Below are 21,103 nucleotides of genomic sequence, written 5' to 3'. Positions count from 1 at the left end.
GCTATGGCAGGGCGGGAGCCGTAGGGCTCCCACCCTGTCATAGCAAACACTGGTTTGGATTTTGGAAGCGAGAGCAGGTTTCCTGAAAAATCCAAACGAGATTGCTTTTCCATAAGGGGAATTACATATTAGCAGCTTCCCTTGTGGAAAAGGCAGCTCCCGCAGGAGGTGGGGAGCCGGCTAACCGTGGGGGAATTGGGGCTCCCCCCACGATCCCCAATGGAGAGGCCAGGCCCCTGGGGATGGGGGTCCCTGGGCCATAATTGGCCTCGGGAGGGAGGCCACGCAGCCCCCCCTCCCTTCAAAAAAATATATATAAATAAAAAAAAAAGGGTGGCCACGCCCCGGGGAATGGGGCTCCCTTGATGATAAGCAGCCCTCCTCCTGTTTAAAAAAAAAGGGGGGTTCAGGCCCTGGAGGATGGGGTCCCCAAGCCCCCTAAAATGGGAATAGAAGGGGGGCCGCACAGCCCCCCTTCTAAAAAACAAACAAATAAAAACCTGTCTTGTCGCCGGAGGCCCGCCACCTCCCTGAAGCACTCTGCAAATGTTCCCTCTGGCGCACTGTAAGTTGGGGAATTAATTCCCCTTGAATACTTAGGGTCCCTGGGGGCCAAATAGCCCACCAAGTACCTCCAGTATGCGCCAGGGAGCTGCATTGCAGAGAGGTGGTCCAAGCCCACACCCCCTTTTTACACAACTCTGCAACCCAGCTCTGTGGTGCTTGCTGGAGGTACCTGGTGGGCTAGTTGGCCCACAGGATTCAAGGGGACTTAATCCCCCAACTTCAAATGCTCCAGGGGGTGCGTTTGCACAGTAGTGCAGGGAGGGGGCGGGCCTGAAATGCCAAGTGTGCAAACACAGCCCCTAGCACGTTGTAAATTGGGGAAATAAGTCCCCTTGAATCCTGAGGATCCCTGGGGGCCAACTAGCCCTGGAGGATGGGGTCCCCAAGCCCCCTAAAATGGGAATAGAAGGGGGGCCGCACAGCCCCCCTTCTAAAAAACAAACAAATAAAAACCTGTCTTGTCGCCGGAGGCCCGCCACCTCCCTGAAGCACTCTGCAAATGTTCCCTCTGGCGCACTGTAAGTTGGGGAATTAATTCCCCTTGAATACTTAGGGTCCCTGGGGGCCAAATAGCCCACCAAGTACCTCCAGTATGCGCCAGGGAGCTGCATTGCAGAGAGGTGGTCCAAGCCCACACCCCCTTTTTACACAACTCTGCAACCCAGCTCTGTGGTGCTTGCTGGAGGTACCTGGTGGGCTAGTTGGCCCACAGGATTCAAGGGGACTTAATCCCCCAACTTCAAATGCTCCAGGGGGTGCGTTTGCACAGTAGTGCAGGGAGGGGGCGGGCCTGAAATGCCAAGTGTTCAAACACAGCCCCTAGCACGTTGTAAATTGGGGAAATAAGTCCCCTTGAATCCTGAGGATCCCTGGGGGCCAACTAGCCCACCAGGTACCTCCGGTGAGCACCACAGAGCTGCGTTGCAGCGAGGTGGTCTTAGGCCACGCCTCTTTTTACACCTCTCTGCAACGCAGCTCAGTGGTGCTTAATGGAGGTACCTGGTGGCCTAGTTGGACCCCAGGGACCCTCAGGATTCAAGGTGACTTAATCCCCCAATTTAGAATGCGCCAGGGGCGTGTTTGCAGAGTGCTGCAGAAAGGGGACGGGCCTAACATGTCAAATGTGCAAACAGAGCTCCTGGCGCGTTGTAAATTGGGGGAATAAGTCCCCTTGAATCCTGAGGGTCCCTGGGGGCCAACTAGCCTACCAGGTACCTCCAGTAAGCCCCACAGAGCTGTGTTGCAGAGAGGTGGTCTGAGACCACGCCCCTTTTATACCTCTCTGCAACGTAGCTCAGTTGCGCTTAATGGAGGTACCTGCTGGCCTAGTTGGACCCCAGGGACCCTCAGGATTTAAGGGGACTTAATCACGCAACTTAGAACATGCCAGGGGGCGCGTTTGCAGAGTGCTGCAGGGAGGGGGTGGGGCCTGATATAACAAGTTAGTAATCCTGCTGTGTGGGACTTACTGGAGGTGATAAAAGGGGTAGTTAGCCCCCAAGGTTGACGTTAGGGGCTAACTATCCCTCCTGTTACTTCCGCTAAATCCAACACAGTGGGATTGCTAAAATATGTATGAAGGCCACGCTCACCTTTCTACACCACTCTACAAATGCGACTGCTATGTTATATGTAGAAATTAGCATTTAAAGAAACCTTTGAAATTCACTGAAAAAACCATAGGTTTCAGAGACGGTATACTTAGAAATTAGCATTTAAAAAACCATTGAAATTCACTGAAGAAACCATAGGTTTCAGGCATGTTAAAGTTAGAAATTGGCATTTAAAAAACCTTAGAAATTGACTGAAAAAAATATAGGTTTTAGGGACGTTAGAGTTAGTTGGTCATTTCACTAGTACAAAACCAGAGAAATTCTGCTGCTTAAAAGGAATCCCTGGGTGGGTCAACGCTGCTAACGGACTAGGCATCTGAAGAAGGCATGAGCTGAAACCGGTAGTGCCAATGTCCTTTTAATAAAGAAACAGTTACCTGCCAAACCTCGCTGTTGTCTCTAGTCTTCTTCGCAATGGAGGGGTAATGTCTTCTGAAGAGTGAAGAGAATGACTTGATATATACATATATATTATATATATATATATATATATTACCTACTGGCGGTCGCCAGAAGGTAGTTATAGTTAGGATTGTTTTCCATAGGGAATCCGCAACATTCTATTGGGAATAACTTTGGCGCGGGTTGAGAAATCTGCCTGAAAATTTCCTGAAATTTGCCTCGCTGCGCTCCGCTCCTTCCCTGAAAGTTTGGGGGGGATTAGTCAAGCGGGGGCCGAGATAAAAGGGGGGTCCCAAAACATGTTTTCCCCATGTTAATTTCCATAGGGCGGTTGGACTCACTTTTAGCCCGAACGGCTGTACGGATTTCCACCAAACTTGGCAAAATTGTAGGGACTGGTAGCCCGATGTGCCTTTGCTATGTCTCAAGATATGTGCTCCAGTGGATTTTGAGTAATTTAGGTTAAAAAAATATATATATCTATAAGCGCGCCGTACCAGCGTGCTACGCGAGTTCGCACGCGGAAAGCTGATTGGCTCTCGGGTTTCTGTCAACATTCCAAACAGTCCGGAGCGGCCGCCATCTTGTGTCTCGGTAGGATCGAGACACAAGAGGTGACAAAAACAAAGGAGGAAATGACCAAAAGGGGGCAGGGTAGACCCCCCTGTCCCCCTACGTTTGAAGTGGGGGCCATAAAAGGGCCCCGCGGGGCAAAAACATTTTTTTTCCGATTTGCGCGGGGGGCGCCCGGTACACGCACCGGGGAGCGCACCGGGGAGCGTACCATGGGGAAAAAAGAATGACAGATTTTTAAAAAAATGTAGCATTTTTTTTATCAATTGGAGGTAGTTCTAAAAAGAACTGTTTTTTTTAAATTCTTTTTGTTGTTTTATATTTTTTTATTGTTTTTTTGAACATTTTGTACTTTTTTTGGCTTTTATGAACAATTTTATATTTTTGGGGGAATTTTTATGGGGACAAACAAAAAACAGGGAATTGTAAACGGCTCAACTGGAGCAAAAAAAACCAGGAAAAAATTAAGGTTTCTTTGGGCACTTGTGGTTGTCACCAGCACGGTTGATGAGTTTAACACTTTGCTCACCATAGCATATTGTACGCCCACAAAATACGCACACTATTTTGAAATTTCCAAACTGAGTTTGGATGTTTGGGACCATCTCCCTTGTCTCTAGTCCCGATGGAGTGGGTTGGGTACTTTGGGAGGTGCTGGGAGAAGATTGGGGAGGGTTTCTGGTCAGTTCTCTGACCTCTGCCGCACTATAGTTGTTAGGGTGCCGGCGTTGCATGTGGCGAATCATGGTGTTGTTGCCAAAAGAATATTTTTTGGCAGGGTTCCCCCTGGAAAGTACAGTGCCACAGATCAGACAAGTCACCTTTGGCGCATTCACTTTCTTTTGGCCCCTTGGGATTTTAGAAAAATTCCCACACAATGTGCTCCTTTGGCTTGTAGAGGGTAGTATCTTCTGGCAGGTAGCGCCGCCTCTCCTCCTCCTCCTCCTCCTCTTCTTCATCTCCACCACTGTGGTGTTGTGGTGGACCTTGTGGTGGTGGTGGTGGCTGAGATGCTCCTGCTGCTGTTGCTACTGTAGCCATTTCTCAGTACAAATAGGTACTAATAGTTCTGGAAAAAGGTCTTCCTCACTCAAAGTACAAAGTGAGAATGAGGAAAAAAGGTGGGGGCTTTCATCATTAGGAAAACAAAACTGTCCTGAACCAATGAAAAGTGTTATTTTCAGGTCACATGACCCGGGCTTTCATCATTTGGAAACCAAAACTGTCCTGAACCAATAAAAAGTGTTATTTTTAGGTCACATGACACGACGCGCCCTGGGGGGTGCCCCGTGGCGCTTACGTAGCGCAATCGTATGCGCTCGGGTGCGCTTACGCCGTGCATATCACGCGGATGCGGCTACGCGATACGTCACAATGATGTTTTCGTTCGCGGCACAGTGCTAACGGGACGCTCACCGGTACGCGCAGCGGGACGCACCGCAAGACTTAATATAGGATTCATTATAAAAAATATTATATTTGATAGCAATAGAAATTTGCTATTAAAAAAACTTTGAAATTCCATGAAAAAAACATAGGTTTGAGGCCCTATATATAGTTAGGAATTAGCATTTAAAAAACCTATGAAATTCACTGAAAAAACTATAGGTTTCACACCAGTTATAGTTAGGAATTTGCATTTAAAAAACCTATTAAATTCACTGAAAAAAACATAGGTTTGACACCAGTTCTAGTTAGCTGGAAATTTTACGGACATAAAACCATTGAAATTCCCACGTTATAGTTAGTTGGACTTATTATAACTTGCGCGCCTGCAATGCACTGCTGATGACGTCACATATTACATACATCACTCATGACATGGTTTTATGTCAGTAAAATTTCCAGCTAACTATAACTGGTGTCAAACCTATGATTTTTTCAGTGAATATATATATATATATATATACACACACACACAGACACATTTAGTCCTACTTTTTATGTCTGGCCTGTCCTGGTTTTTGTGTCTCAGAATTTGGTCACTCCACCTAAGGACGGGGCCCAGAAACTCCAAATGACGCAACCCACTGTGGAAAGCCCATCCGCCGCAGCTGGATGCTATCTCTGGCACTGACCGGAATGTTCCAGAGGACGCTTAGCGGCATGGCTGCTTTAAGGAGTTCCGCGGATCCCCCAGATACCTTCGCGGATCCAATTGCTGGCCGCCTGTAGAATCCGTCTGCACAGCCTGTACCGAAGTGAACCTTCATTTAAAGAGCGGCGATGACCAGCCTAATGGGTTCCTCCTCTGCAAATCCACCGCAATCTGTGAAAACGCTGCATTAATGTCGATAAATAAATAAACAGCGCGGGCCGGCTGCTCCTTTGTCTCTTTTGGTTAAATAGTTACATTAAAAACCAAAAACCAAGCAGGCCAGGCCCTGCTTCCATTCAGTATTAATTGACTGGTATTGTAGCATTAATGCTGCTGGGCTCGAGTTACAGGTGCGTTAATTGGGTTACTATGGCGGGCCCTCGGATGGAGGTGATGCACTGATACATCACTGCCCTCCACCGCCTTCTCGATGACTCACGCCCACCCTGATAGAGCATCCATTAGAGGGAGCCAGGGCTCGCAGCGTCTTACTCGAGCTTGTCCTTTTGCTTCCCTGCCACTAGGAGGAGGAAGCATAGCTCTTCGCCATATAAGTATAGCACCTATAATGCTGCACTCTGTGAGGCGCAGGCTCAGTACCATATAAGTATAGCATCTATAATGCTGCACTGAATGAGGCGCAGGCTCAGTACCATCGAAGTATAGCACCTATAATGGTACACTCTGTGAGGCGTAGGCTCAGTACCATAGAAGTATAGCACCTATAATGCTGCACTGAATGAGGCGCAGGCTCAGTACCATAGAAGTATAGCACCTATAATGCTGCACTGCATGAGTCTTGGGCTCAGTACCATATAAGTATAGCACCTATAATGGTACACTCTGTGAGGCATAGGCTCAGTACCATAGAAGTATAGCACCTATAATGCTGCACTGTGTGAGGCGCAGGCTCAGTACCATAGAAGTATAGCACCAATAATGCTGAACTGTGTGAGGCGCAGGCTCAGTACCATAGAAGTATAGCACCTATAATGGTACACTCTGTGAGGCGCAGGCTCAGTACCATAGAAGTATAGCACCTATAATGCTGCACTGAATGAGGCGCAGGCTCAGTACCATAGAAGTATAGCACCTATAATAGTGCTCTCCGTCAGTCGCAAGCTCAGTACCATATAAGTATAGCACCTATAATGGTACACTCTGTGAGGCGCAGGCTCAGTACCATAGAAGTATAGCACCTATAATGCTGCACTGTGTGAGGCGCAGGCTCAGTACCATAGAAGTATAGCACCTATAATGCTGCACTGAATGAGTCGCGGGCTCAGTACCATATTTTATCAAGTTTTATATAGCGCAAACTTGATCCAAGAGGGTATCAGAGCGCTTTACATTTAGGATTGTTGCGTTTAAAGTTACATCAGTTACAAGAGCATAGGAAGGTACAGTACACATAAACAATGTTGCAAGAATTCGTAGGAGGGAGGGGAGGAAGGAGTAAAAGCGGGGAGACGAGGAGGAACTGTGCCCAATGTCCGGCTGGGTAGGTAACGGTCAAGGGGGAAACCAGGGCCAATCTCCTCATTAGCTGTCTGGCAGCTCCACCTGGCATCAGTCATGTTGCTCAGGTCTCAGTGCTCAGGAAAACCAGTTTTGAGTTTATTTGATTTGAGAAGTTTATATAGCACTGGCTAGACCTGGAGGTTCAAAGCACTTAACCAGAGGATCGTTGCATTACAAGGTACATCTAAAAAGGTTTATATAGCGCTGGCTAGACGCGGAGGTATCAGAGCGCTATACCGGAGAAACATTGCGTTACCAGTTGCATCAGTTACAATCCCGTAGTAAGTTACAGTAAACAAACAACGAGGTTGAGAGAATTTGTAGGAAAGGCGGGGCGGAAGGAGCCATGGCAGGGAGATGAGGAAGAACTGTTACCAATGTCCGGCTGGGTAGGTGACGGTCGAGGGGGAAACCAGGGACAATCTTTTCATTAGCTGTCTAGCAACTCCACCAGGCATCAGCCAAGTTGCTCAGGTCTTAGCGTTCGTGAAAAACCATTTTGAATATCCCCACTAGAGGATAGAGGTAAAAGAAGGAGGTGGGGGTAAGGGAGTAAAAACAAACCATAGAAGGAGCTGGGGCTGCCTTTTAGGCTGATGGGGGTTGTGCTCAAGGTCTGGTCGGAGCCCGGTGGTAGGGAAAACTGTGGCAGCCATCTTTGGGTCAGGCAAGCGATTCAGACTCTACATCTGATGTGTATTATCCCTATGCCAAGGTTTGCTGGATTCCGTGTGGGGACAGGTTAAGGTTACGTCTGCATCACCTTTAATTTATTGGTTGGTCCCTTCACTTGCTGCAATTGGGCCCATGAACTGTAGGAGTGTCACGACGGGCGCCATCTTGGGGTCAGGCAACTGGCTTCTCAGCCTCGGACCTCTATTACTTGGGCCCCCCTGCTGGATTCTCTCGCTCCGATCAGGTATTTTGTGCCCGTTTCAGTGTGGGCTGACCTAGGATCATCGCCTGTCTCTCTGGCTGGATCCCCTGCTTTATTCTATATGCGGATGACTTATGGACTCAGCATGGAGCGCAACCTGCGGCTCACACTCACCTCCGTCCCGGCGGGATGGGCCTACACTATTGTCTGTTAGTCTTTGTGCGGGGGTAGAGGCTCTCGCGTATCGGGCTCCTCACCCTGTTCAGGGCTCCTCTTTAGCTCCGGTCTAACCGCCAAAGCCGCGGGAATCTTTCTGCGCCTCAACCAGGCTGCTCCAGTTTTTTCGTGATCTGGCGCAATCAGTTCTTCTCTCTTCACTTCTGACTCACAATTTCAACTCTCCCCAAGCGCTAGCCCTGTACCAACACTGTTCCTCCACAGAGATCAGGAGCCGTCAGTCTCAACTGGACCTCAGAAGCAGAGCAGGTAAACGAAATTACACAATGCGGCAAAATCTCGCCAGCGGGGTCAGCAGGCACTTTGAGATGAGGGCAGAGGGGTGGGGGCATTGATTGTAGAATAGAACAGAAGTTGGCTGCTTTACGGTACACTACATTCGGCAACATAGAAGTATAGCACCTATAATGCTGCACTGTATGAGTTGAGGATTCATTGCCACATATGTATAACACCTATAATGGTGCACTGAATCGAAGGTTTATTGCCATTGAAGTATAGCACCTATAATGCTCCACTGCGTGAGTCGAGGGCTCATTGCCATTGAAGTATAACACCTATAATGCTGCACTGTATGAGTCGAGGGTTCATTGCCACATATGTATAGCACCTGTATTGGTGCACTGTGTGAATCGAAGGTTCAGTGCCATTGAAGTATAGCACCTATAATGCTCCACTGCGTGAGTCGAGGGCTCATTGCCATTGAAGTATAACACCTGTAATGCTGCACTGTATGAGTCGAGGGTTCATTGCCACATATGTATAGCACCTGTATTGGTGCACTGTGTGAATCGAAGGTTCATTGCCATTGAAGTATAGCACCTATAATGCTCGACTGCGTGAGTCGAGGGCTCATTGCCATTGAAGTATAGCACCTATAATGCTGCACTGCATGAGTCGCGAGCTCAATGCCATAAAATTGCAGTACCAATAATGCTGCACTGCTGCACTCCCAGGCTAATTGCTATATTAATATAGACCAATACGTTTCATTGCATGAGTGTCAGGCTCATTACTATGCTAGTGCAGTGCTTTTTATGCCTTTGGCCTGACGCTATGATGCTTTCTGTGAGCTTGAAATCCTTCTATGCATAAATCGGTGCGATTGTTGGCAGTGCTGCTCCTCTGAAATTGTTTTGGTGCGTCTTCACTTGCGTACTCAGCCACCCATTGCCTTGCAGGCCAAGATCATGGTTCTGTGCATGTCAGATTGCTGCAACGGTCTCTGCTTCGGACCCATAAAGTCATTGCTCTACTTTAATCCCCTGAAGAAGGCAACTACTGGACACTCATAGGCACTCTGATGATCATGTGACTATGGGTGGGTGGAAATCACAGAGTTTCACTCCATGGAATTCCACGGAGTTACATGAAAACTCCATGAGATTCTGCGGAGTTCGGTGAATGGGTGGAATTTGACATGTTGCGCTGCTCCTGCGGATTGTTAGCGCTGGGAGGTCATTTGGGGCTTAAAAATCAGCGCGTAAGGCACCACGTTGCGAGCCAGAGGGTGCTGCTTCTCTAGTTGGTTTTGCTGCCACTCGGGTAGATTTTCCATTGGAGCGGCATCTTTCTGACGGCAAACGGGTGCGACCACCTGCGTTGGGGAAATCTTGCTGGGTGCCCTACTTAAATAACAAAAATCCAAAAATCACGCTAGTGGATGTCAAATCTCACTCGAGCTAACCAACTTACCGCTGGTGTACCACACGCAAAAAAAATCCAAGCCACGCGGCAGCTGGTGGAATTTGACTGGAACTCTGCGTTACATGGGTAATGTGGAGTGGCCAAAACTCTGCCAATTCCACCAGCTGAGCGAAATTTATCTCCAACCCCTACATATGACTCATTTGGTAGGGCAGCGCTGCTCACTGACTGTGGACCAACAAATTACATATGAAGCTTCTTGCCCGCTGCACAAGGCATGTCTGACGGTAGATTCAGATTTCCTGACCAACAAACTGGACCTTCACTCGCCTTCACTTAGTTTACATTCATCAAGGAATTGTTTGATGCAATTCAGCCTTTTTTTCGAAAGTCTTCAGTGGGACCGGGTTTTGTTGGTCCAAGCATCCTGTCTTTGTAACTTCTCTGCGTCCTCTATGTCTTTCGCTAGAATTTCAACGTAATATTTACTTTCAGAAAAGATTACAAACCTTGTGTTTTTTTGTGTGAAATGCATTCTTGGGTCAAAAATTGACACATGGACGTATTTTGTGCTGAAATATACCATAAAATTACGGATTTGCATTTTGCGTAATTAAATGTAATTTAATGTGATTTTGTCAAAATTTTGCATAATTGCAGTAGAGCAAAATACATGATTTTGGACATCTCTAGGAAAAAAAACAATGACTATTACAAATAACAGTATGCAAACAGGATTGGAACGGAGGGCAACAACTAAGGACACATTGCCAGGCATGGACTTCATTTCAGAGTGGCCTTAAATGCTGTCGCGCCTGCTCATGCCATTAAAGCATACCAATAATCAAGAAGTAGGTGTATAAGTGTATAGTGTCTAGTGTTTATAGCCTCTTGGGTTTCCAGTGGCCCATCATCCACTATCAGCAGGCCAGGCTGGGCCGGCCCCTAATCAACAGCTTGTAAGCCTGAATCATTAGACTTCTGGTATTTCATTTTTTAAAGATATTTTGCTAGATTTCTATGGTTTCTCGTTAGGTTTTCCTGTTTTCAGTTTAAACCAATAAACACAGGTAACACCCTATTCAAAAGCTTTGCGAGTGTAAACAGATCAATACTGTTCCTGTTGCAGCACACAGAACCAAAAGAAATGCGCCATATGTCAGAGCCAATGTGGCAGACTACCCGAAAGGGCAGTCCAACCTTGGGCCTACATATAGTTTATAAAAATATTGCCCCTTTGGGTGTATATTTTATATTATTAACTCCAGTGGGGACACAATATTTCTGACAGATAATTTTTTGGCTATGGCATTATGGTGCTATAGCCCACCGACTCTTCGATTTCCTCCATCTGAGATTCTTTTGGTAGGTGCATCATTCTGTGTGATCCACCATCTGGTATGTCTGGATTGCCTGGTAAGGTCTTGTCCTAGTGTGTTTCATTTCGCTCTAACTTCTACCAACTCCTAGCATGGTCGTATTTCTGTTGCAGGAAGATGATAGTACAATGTGGAGTCCTTCGAGGCTCCTCGTGGTCCCATGTCTTCGACCCTGATCGGTACACATGCCTTGTTGGCCATTGGGAACTCTTTCGATGTGGCATCAGCATGAACTTCAAATGACGACAAGCATCTCCTACGCACTCATCAACCACCAGCTTGATCCTGCTCTCCAGCTCTGCTCGGGCTGGGCGAATTATCACTTATTAAAGCCCTATGCCAGAAAGATTGAAATGCTGACTATAGGACAGGGTTATCTTTGGGATCATATTCGGATAAGGAGTTGCTGATAACCACTGATGCAAAAGTCTAAAATCTGGTTTCACAAGGACTTGTCGAGAAGTCAATCTTGTCGACCTTGTTGAGTTTCCATCTGATGAGGTTCTCAGAAAAATGCTTCCATTCATTCTTCAGCCTCTCAGGGCAGCATTTGTGAGAGAAGTCTTCTGTCTAGACCTGAAGATTACAGCTGCTCTCTTGGACTTCCTTCCATTATAACTGGTAAGCTGCATCATGTCCCGGAAGTGGTATGCAGTATTTAGCCTTCTACCAAGGATCCGATGCTTTAGTATGCAGCCTTGGTAAACTCTACCAAATCTCTGAACTTTAGTATTCAATCTTGGTAATTTCCTCCTAATCACTGAATTTCTAGTATACAACCTTCATAAATCCCACAAAATCTCTGCATCTCTAGCATTCAGTCATGGTAAATTTCACCAAATTTCTGAATCTCTGGTTTTCAACCTTTATAAATTCCTCCAAATCTCTGCATCTCTACTCAGCCATGGTCATTTAACCACATCTCTGAATCTTTAGTTTTCAACCTTCATAAATTCTTCCAAATCTCTGCATCTCTACTCAGCCATGGTCATTTAACCACATCTCTGAATCTTTAGTTTTCAACCTTCATAAATTCCTCCAAATCTCTGCATCTCTATTCAGCCATGGTCATTTAACCACATCTCTGAATCTTTAGTTTTCAACCTTCATAAATTCCTCCAAATCTCTGCATCTCTCCTCAGCCATGGTCATTTAACCACATCTCTTAATCTTTAGTTTTCAACCTTCATAAATTCCACCAAATCTCTATTATTCACCTTCCGTTATATCTCTCTGAATCTCCTGTATTCAACCTTCGTAAATCTCTCTGAATCTCCTGTATTCAGCCTTTGTAAATCTCACGCGGGCCATGTATCTCGCCGGGCTCTCTGCTTTGCTCATCGGGCCTTTTATGCACCTGATCCCAGATCTATCTTTTCTAGATTCCACGCACAACTTCTCTCACCCCAGTTTGCTATGGCTTCCCCCTTGTCTTAGTAGTTCATCCTTGGGGCCAGGTGAGAGGGTGGCAGGGCCTTCACTGCTGTCAGCTCCGGGCTCTTTCATGGAACCCCCATCAGAGAACATTCCAGAAGCCCCTGAAGGCCCACCTTTCCTGTTACAACCAGCTTCGAGCTAGTTCAGTCTATAACTTTCGATCCACCAGTCCTGGCGCCTAGAATGCTTGGAGCCACCCGCAGCGCTGTATCAGGAATATTACTCACCCATAGCCGAAGCTTCTTGCCCCTGTGTCTTTAAGGCGGCACCTGCCTCTTGCCACAGGTTTTTTTTGTTAATTATCCCCAATGTGTGCCCACCTGAGGCTCTGAGACACATTCACTGTGCTCTGTTTCTGCCTCTGTGCCCAGGTTTTGCCTTGCCCCAACATGCCCCTTTTGTGCCTCTAATCACAGATTTTTTAACCTTTATAATGTGCTGATGGCCTCTTCCGGTCCCTCAGTCACACTGACCCACCCAGGCACCCATCGGGTACACACTGAAGCCCCACCGATCACCCCTCCCACCCCAGTGCCATCTGCGTGTGATGCTGCTCTGTGCCAGCTTAAACTGCCCCCCCCCCCCCCTCCATCCACACACTGAGCATCTCCCCGCAAATCCCCCCCCCCCTCTCCCCGGGAAGCAGGAGGGGGGATGGGGAGGGACCCGGACGGTTCTCCGCTCCGAGAGGAAGGAGAGCCCGGGGTCGGGGGGCACAGGGAGCGGGGCCCCCCTCCTCGCTCCCGGGATGGCTCCGCAGGCGGCTGCTCCCGACTCCAGACGGGCCTGAGCGGGGGGATCCGGCCTCCGGCCCCGCACCCCCACCCCCGGAGGAGGAATGGTAGGACTGGGGAGGGGCTAAGAGACAGCCTCTGTTGAATCTGAAATGGCATGCGACGGAGGAGGGGGGTGGGTTGTTATATCAATGATTTGGGGGCACCGTCGCGCCCTAATAGGGTCCCCTGAACCTGCTGGCGGGGGCTGTTTGTGGAGAGAGACAGGCGCAGAGGCTGCTCTGAGATGGGGGTCGATCTGGGGGGGGGGGGGGGGGGGGCTAACTGTGGAAGGTTGGTGGGGGCTGCTGAGAGAGCTCTGTCTGGGTCTGAAGGGGAGGGTCTGTTTACAGTCCTTCGCTGTGTAGACGTGCCGGTAACAGAGCTGTCTGCGAGACACCCAGCTGCCTCAGGCTTTGAGAGAGACGTCTGTCTGTGAAGGACGAGGGGTGTCTGGGAGAGGCAAGGTCTGTCATCATGGACAGGGCGGTCTGTCTCTCAGAGGCAAGGTCTGTCATGGACAGGGCGGTCTGTTTCTCCGAGGCAAGGTCTGTCACGGACAGGGTGGTTGGTCTGTCTCTCAGAGGCAGGGTCTGTCTATAGTAAAGACGTCTGTGAGAGGGAAGTCTGTCTAGGGGGGTGGATTAGTCTGTTTATGAAAGGCAAGGTCTGTCTCCGGGAGAGACGTCTGTCTATCAGATGGAAGTCTGTCTATAACTAGGAGTAACGCCTGTTCATGAGAGGCGTCTGTCTACAATGAGAGAGAAAGTTTGTCTATGAGAGGGAGGGCCTGTCTCTGAGAGCAAAGGTCTGTCTCTAAGAGAGACGTCTGTCTATGGGAGGGAGGGTCTGTCTGTAGGGAAGACGTCTGTCTACGAGAGAGAAAGTCTGTCTATGAGAGGGAAGGTCTCTCTGTAGGAAAGATGTCTGTCTACGAGAGAGAAAGTCTGTCGATGAGAGGGAAGGTCTGTCTCTAGGAGAGAAGTCTATGAGAGGGAAGGTCTGTCTATCAGATGCAAGGTCTGTCTGTAGGGGAGATGTCTGTCTATGAAAGTGAAAGGCTGACTATGGGAGGGAAGATCTGTCTGTGGGAGGAGAGGTCTGTCTCCGAGAGAGACGTCAATCTATAAGAGGGAAGGTCTGTCTGTAGGGGAGATGTCTGTCTATGAGAGAGATAGGCTGTCTATGGGAGGGAATGCCTGTCTCTAGGAGAGACGTCTGTCTATGAGAGAGATGGGCTGTCTATGAGAGGGAACGTCTGTCTCTAGGAGAGATGTCTGTCCACGAGAGGGAAGGTCTGTCTGTGAGAGGTAAGATCTGTCTGAGAGGTGAGTCTGTGTGAGAGAAGGGAGCATGCCTGTGAGGGGAATCTGTCCTGGAGAGGCGAGGTCTGCCTGCGCGAGGGGAGGTCTGTCTCTGATAGTCAAGGCTGTCTAAGAGAGGAGAGTCCGTCTCGCGAGTGAGGAGTGCATGGTCCGCCGGGGTCTCTCTGCGGGTGATGTCTCGGCCCGGGACGCTGCCTCGGTGGTTGATGTACCTGTGGGCTCTAGGTGGAAATTCTGCCTGGGGGGCCCTTCCTGTGGCAGCTCCGTCTATGGGACCTCCGCCAGCGGGGGACCTGCTGCAGCAAGAACTATCCCACCCCAGACCAGGCCTGGAGACGGCCCCTTCCGCGTCACCTGGCGGCCCGGGCCCCCTCCCTACGCTTCTCTGGCATGATTGGGTTTAATATCAGGCCCACCTCCCTTTTATCGGAGTTTATTTTGCAGAAGTGGAGGGGCGTGGAGGGGTAACGGAAAACGGCCGCTGGGAGGATTATGGACGGAATTGAACTTGAAAGTTGAGCCAGAGAGAGAGAGAGAAGCAGAGAGAACAAGCATTTGCAGTGCAATAGCTAGGTCTCGCATTTGCGAGAGTTTATGCTATTGGCATTGTACATGACAATGCCTTTTATTTATCTGTTTTCTGAACCAACACATAAATAAAAGGCATTGTCAGTTAAAATGCCAATAGCTCAAACTGTGACAAACGCGAGACCTATTGCTTTGTAAATGCTTGTTCATTCTGAGGTCAGGCGGGGAGAGGAAACTCACTGATGTTTCCAGTGCCAGCACTGTGCCTACTTGTAGGCAATGTCGGATGTGGACTGAGTTTTCTTATGTGTATCGTTATTGGTGATTCTGTGGTGAGGTTCGTATTAACCCTTTCGCTGCGGCGGCTATTCCGCCACAGTGCTAAGAGGCAGGGGGGGCGTGCGTCGCTCCGACGCTGGTGACGGAACCGCTTCGTCACGCCCCTCGGGTGAGCTGTGCTTGTGAGGGAACGGTTCCATCACGGCCCCGCCCGCTCAATAGAACGCGCCGCGCAGGCGCGGCAAGCGGGCCGTGACGGAACCGTTCCGTCACCAGCATAGCTCACCCGAGGGGCGTGACGGAACGGTTCCGTCACCAGCGTTTCAGGGGTTAATTAATATTGTTCTGTGGTAGGCACGGGGAGATTAAGTGATTTACCCAGAATCACAGAATGCTTGAGCTGTCGCCGAGAGTCGAACCCGGCTTCCCAGCATCAAAGTCAGCAGCTCTGGCAGTAGTGCCACATCCTCAATTAACATTTCAGGAAGGCTGCCTCTGATGGAGTGCTGCTGCTTACTCTGCTAGGTTGTATTAGTAGACAGATGGCTGGCAGGCTGTCTTGCTTCAATGCTAACGCTGGGAGTACGAAGGCGCGTGAGCCTTGGGAAACCCGGGACCGAGGGAGAGGAAGTTCCAAACTTTACTCCCAGGATGCGCGTGTCAGCCCTAGGCATGCGGTTACTACGCATGCCTGTGCATCCTCTTTGCAAAGCTACCTGCCTCACTTCTCCTCCAAGGTCTTTTCTGAGCAGCAGCACAGGCACGCGTGCGGGGTTTCAGAGGATAATCTGAGCCTAGCGTTGTCTGAGCGTGATCCACCTGAATCACTGTGACTCTAGGAAGAGCCCCGGGGTCGCCGCCGCTGTGCGTGCGCCCAATCACATACCTGCCTAGTCAACCACCTGTTTTTTAACATAGCTCTTAATACTGGGAGTCGAGGCGTTCGTGATGACGTAAGGCGCTAGTGGGAACAACCACCCAACGCGTTTCTGTTTGGAAGCTTAAATTCAAATCCAGGTTTTTATTCAATTTGAAGAGTCAGAAAACATAGCACAAGGCGACAATTTTGTCTCTGTGTTACAGTGTGTGTGCACAGCCCCTCCCCTGTATCCCCTCACTTTCTTTGCAAACCTGGACTAAAATGAGCATAACAATGATAACACCTTTCATGCAAATTTGAGTAATCTCTGTAAAATAAACAACACTGGGAGCAATAACTCTTCCACCGACTGAGGGAATGGCTCAGTCATGAAAGGCTTCCACGAGGGACGACGGCCCGCGCGTGAAAACAATGGCTCACAACATAGACCGTTGTTCTTCCAAGAGGACGCGCTGTGTGCGTTCCACATCTAAACTGCAGCACAACACAGCAAGGCGTACCCGAATGCCGATCATATTCTTAAATTGCTAAGAAAGAATTATAAGACACAACCAAAAAAATACCTCTGCATGCTCGCAGTCTCTGGAGTCGTACGCACTGAAAGAGACACCATGAGCGTGCACCTCGGCTGTCCAGGCGCACGCTGAAAGAGACCCTGTGAGCATGCACATGGGCTGTCCGGGCGCCAGCTGGAGGAGACGCCATGAGCGTGCACATCGGCTGTCTGAAAGAGACGCTGTGAGTGTGCACATCTCCTGTTTCCCTTCGGCAACCAAGTCGACGACAATAGATCTCGCCAAGGCGGGCAGCGCATGCACTGCGTCGCTAGGCGAGACCTAAAAATCACAGTGAGAGGGGGGTGGGTTCTGTACCCTGGATAACAAATAACCAGGGCCACTGGAATTCTGCAGCATCATTATTTGCATAATCTGCAGATTTTAGCAAAAAAATTGTTTCTAGCTTAAACGGATCAAAAGTTAGTAAAAACATGGTGAGGTGGGTTCGCGCAGAGCGGAAGGGACTTTGTAAAGGTTTACTGGTTATATTTCGGGTGCTTTTTACTGTATTTTGTAGTTAAAGTGGCACTAGTGAGGTGACATCTTTGCCCAGAAAGTATCCCCATGTGTAAAAATGACAAAATAATGAAGTAATGGTATTAAAAAACAGTGTTGCATTATGCCGCTTAATTTGCCACATCCTACTGCATAAGTTAGTCACCCTGACACATAATTTGGAGCTCCCCTGCCGCAAAATTCTAGCGGCCTTGCAAATAACCGATGTAAAAAATCGGGCCATGAATTACAGGTACACGCAGCTTACATAACTACCCCAGGACAGGAGGGGTAACACACAGTCCCTGGACTCTAGACTACACCAGGTACTGTAACATGATATCTAGACTATACCCGGTACAGCAGGTACTATACCCTGGTGTCTAGAACTATGCCAGGAACAGGAGGGAACGTTCTGTAACTTGTGCTCTAGACTCGGCTATACCTGGTACAACAGGTACTGTAACATGATGTCTAAAGGTACCCCAAGGACAGGAGGAGGAACGTACTGTAGCTGGAGTCTAGACTATACCGGGTACAGCAGGTACTGTTATCTGTCTCGGCCGGGGAGAAGAAGCTTCATCGCTGATCAAAGCTTCCAAAGATTGTATGGTAGAGAGAGCTGACAGGTAACTACTCAGGAGCCCTCGAGGCCTACTAAAGGGAACCGGCCACATGATGTGGTTCAATGAGATCTATTGACACAAATCTTTTGTTTTTGCAGCCAGCAAGGGGCGGTAAAAGTACAGATCTGGTACCTTCGACTGCCATGACAGGTACAGGCGCTCTGTGGGATGGCCTGAATTCCTTCCTGTACTGTTCCATGGGAAGGGCAAACCCACAGACTGGAAGGAAAGCTGTCCAGTCAGGAGCAGGGAAGTGAGATAGATAAGAATGCCGGCCAATGACGAGCGAGGATGGACACAAAGCCCATTCTCAGTCTATTTTGGATACATTAGGTCTTTCTGCCAACAGACAACTAAAACTGTCTGCTAGTGAGACTTAAAGAATGGAGATTATGAAGTTTATCCACAAAAAGGGAATATAAAAGTGACCTTTAGCTGCGGCCTTTAAGAGGAAGTTATGCACAGATCAGCAAACTCGACCCACCTTTTACCTGATCTCTAGCAACCCTTCAAACCCAGCTGCCACCATTGGGTATAGACTGAATATTGGGAACTCATATTTTGCCTTTGCAGACCAGGGCCAGAGGGCAGGGGCAGGGGCTTCATACAAGAGTCCAGCACCATTCAGACAGGAGGCATGTACTTTATTTCATGTCAGGCCCATAGTCACAGCAACAGCAGGTAGGTCTTCTCAGGGCTCAATCCTCCCTCCGGCTGCCCCCATCGCCCAGCTGCCACTGCAGGCCACACACCATCACTCTATTACACCACCCACTCTCTGCATCACAGACACCAGCTCCGACATACAGAGATTGTGAACACACAGGAGACTGCACCAACCCTATGCATATCTGGCAGCCCCACACCACTATTTTTCTCCAAAAAGAGCTGACTTGTTTCGGCCACAGTCCCTGGGTACGGACACACGATCATCACCAAGGTGCAGTTTATTTCGAATTTACGGGGAGAGATCCCAGATGCATTTTATTTTGGTCTTACTGGGAGGTAACCCCGATGCATTGTGCTTTTGAAACTATTGGACACAATCCCAGATCCATTTTGTTTTGTTTGCATTGGAAGAAACTCCTTTTGCATTTTATTTTGGTAATATTAGGAGAAATTCCAGACATATTTTGGCTCACGGATTTCCACCCATAACTGGACATGTCTGTGAGTCTCCCTAAGTGGGTGAGGTATGCTAAGACATGGGTCTCGTGGGGGGAAGGGGGGGCATGCGAGGGGGTCAGGCGGTGGTCATAATATATATTTTTTTAAAACCTACCTTTCCGCCGTGTCCCGCGTCTTCACTGCTCCTGCTCTCCTGCCTCTGACAGGAACAGGAAGCAGGCAGCCAGGCTCCCTCCGCTAAGCATGGAGCGTGTCGTGATTGTTCTGGAGCACCGTGACACAGCGCTCAGCCAGGGGCAAGAGGGGTGTGCATGTCCGCCATGCAGGCTGCATGGAGAAGGGCGAAGTGCGCATGACTGGTTTGGGCGGGCCGAGAGGGCTGTCCAAACAGTCTTTGCGCACTCAGGAGTGGGCACACCCCTCCTCCCACGCCCTGCTCTGAACGCAGAGCGGCCTCGCCCGCCCACAAAGTAAACATAAAATGGTAATAACTAAAAGTTATCACCATTTTATGTTTTGGCTTCTCGCACTGCGAGAAAGTAGTGAGGCAAAGCTCCTCCGCCCTAGTCGAAGAGCCGCCACTGAACCTAACCAATGACACCAACACGGATGGACGCACATTAGTGATGGTTTGCATTTGCAGACCGGAGGGAATTCACGTAGTTGTTCTAGTTGGACTATTCTGTTTTCCAATGTTGCCAAGGATGATTTGCATATAATTAGGACCTTTCTTCAAATGCATGGGTATTTAGGTACTTGTAGAGCACAAACCTAACTAGAGAGCAACTTGTGCAGAACAAGGCCAGGAGCCATTCACCCCATATTTTGTAAAAACAACGAGAGGTCCACTTTTGCCTTTTTATGGTTTTATTCTGCACACTATACCTATATTTGGTATAATTAATAAATGAATGGGCATTTGCATATTTTGTACATAAATAACTGCATTTTGCATACAAAATAAGAAATTGCTGTACTGTAGGTAATCCCGGTTTGTTTGTTTTTTTAGAATATTTTGATTGTATGAATAGTAGAAGGTTTTAGATGTAATTTTATCTAGGTGCCAAAAAAGGTATTTACAATGAATGGAGATTCAAAGCAGTAAGATGTATGTTAATTAATGGTATGTATGTAAATGTAATGTTTGTATTGCCTTATTGGAATGATATCAAACTGTTATTAAAACTGAAACTGAACAATATCGAACAATGTATCTACCAGGAGTGAATGGAATATCCTATGTATTTAACTGCTCGGTCTCAGGTGAAGTAGCGTATGACCTTTGGTGGTGCATGACTCTTTCCCCATCCCTAGCTGTATCATATGCGTGACCAAGTCATACATATATTATAGCGGCAATGGTCACGCAACAGTTGTGGACGGGTGTGATCTGGTCTGTCTTTAGCATGAATTTCGTGCACCAACCAGCATGTCTGCACCAGCAGAGGTGTTAAATTATCCACGGAGTGTCTACATGAACTTGGTTAAGCGGAGGACCCACAGAGGAGCAGTGTAGAAATCCAAGATGGCTGCCATCAAATGCGAAGCAAGCCGAGGCGTCTTCATTTGTAGAACCAAAGCTTAATTTGAGCTGGTGTTTCTGGTGCTCAGCACTGGCACTTAGTTGTCAACACTGATACTTAGGATAGTCTGCCACATGGTGGCCCTGTTTGTCTAATTTAGAGTTGAACGCCATAACAGTTGTTTATTAATACACTCTACATTAAAAATGACTTATACCTCCCGCCCAAGCCGTTCTCATAGCTTTGGGTGCCTTGAATAGTATACATTGTCACACCCGTGGTAATTGGCAGATCTGACAGGGGCAATAGGCGATGAAAGCTGTAGTGACCTCCTGGCGAGGGCCCTGGCCCTTATGTTTATTATTTTACAAATTAATCACGGATAACAGTATTAACAAAACTGAATGCATCATCAAAAGTATGACGTCTCGGTGGGCTAATGCACACCTTTCAGGGGTCTGCGTGCACCCTGCAATGCACAATGGCGAATCCTTTATTCTCAATATCTGTCCAGGTGAATGCAGCGAGTGCCCTTGAGTTGCGTAACTGAAGCACCTGTTACAGCGCCCTGAGTCAACAGGTCTGCGCCGCAAGCGCTATAAAACACTTTATTTGTATACGTGTTTGGGTCCCCTCAC

At 48.3% G+C, this 21,103-nt stretch overlaps 1 protein-coding gene across 2 annotated transcripts in view; it reads left to right on the top strand.

Annotated features, from left to right (window-relative positions):
* The first annotated feature begins 13,023 nt into the window (after window positions 1-13,023).
* The window catches only part of NFIC (nuclear factor I C), a 407,618-nt gene continuing 399,538 nt past the window's right edge, over window positions 13,024-21,103 (top strand). Inside the window, exon 1 of one of the 2 annotated variants that reach the window (XM_086947141.1) lies at window positions 13,024-13,192. In XM_086947141.1, coding sequence (XP_086803267.1) covers window positions 13,190-13,192 — 3 coding nt within the window. In that variant the 5' untranslated portion in view covers window positions 13,024-13,189. The remainder of the gene's footprint in view (window positions 13,193-21,103) is intronic. The other variant, XM_086947137.1, reaches the window with a different exon arrangement.

This window comes from Lissotriton vulgaris, chromosome 12, assembly GCF_964263255.1.
Source record: "Lissotriton vulgaris chromosome 12, aLisVul1.2, whole genome shotgun sequence".
Taxonomy (NCBI): domain Eukaryota; kingdom Metazoa; phylum Chordata; class Amphibia; order Caudata; family Salamandridae; genus Lissotriton; species Lissotriton vulgaris.
The sequence above is the reverse complement of the archived record's forward strand: the minus strand, read 5'-3'. Positions and strand labels throughout refer to the sequence as shown.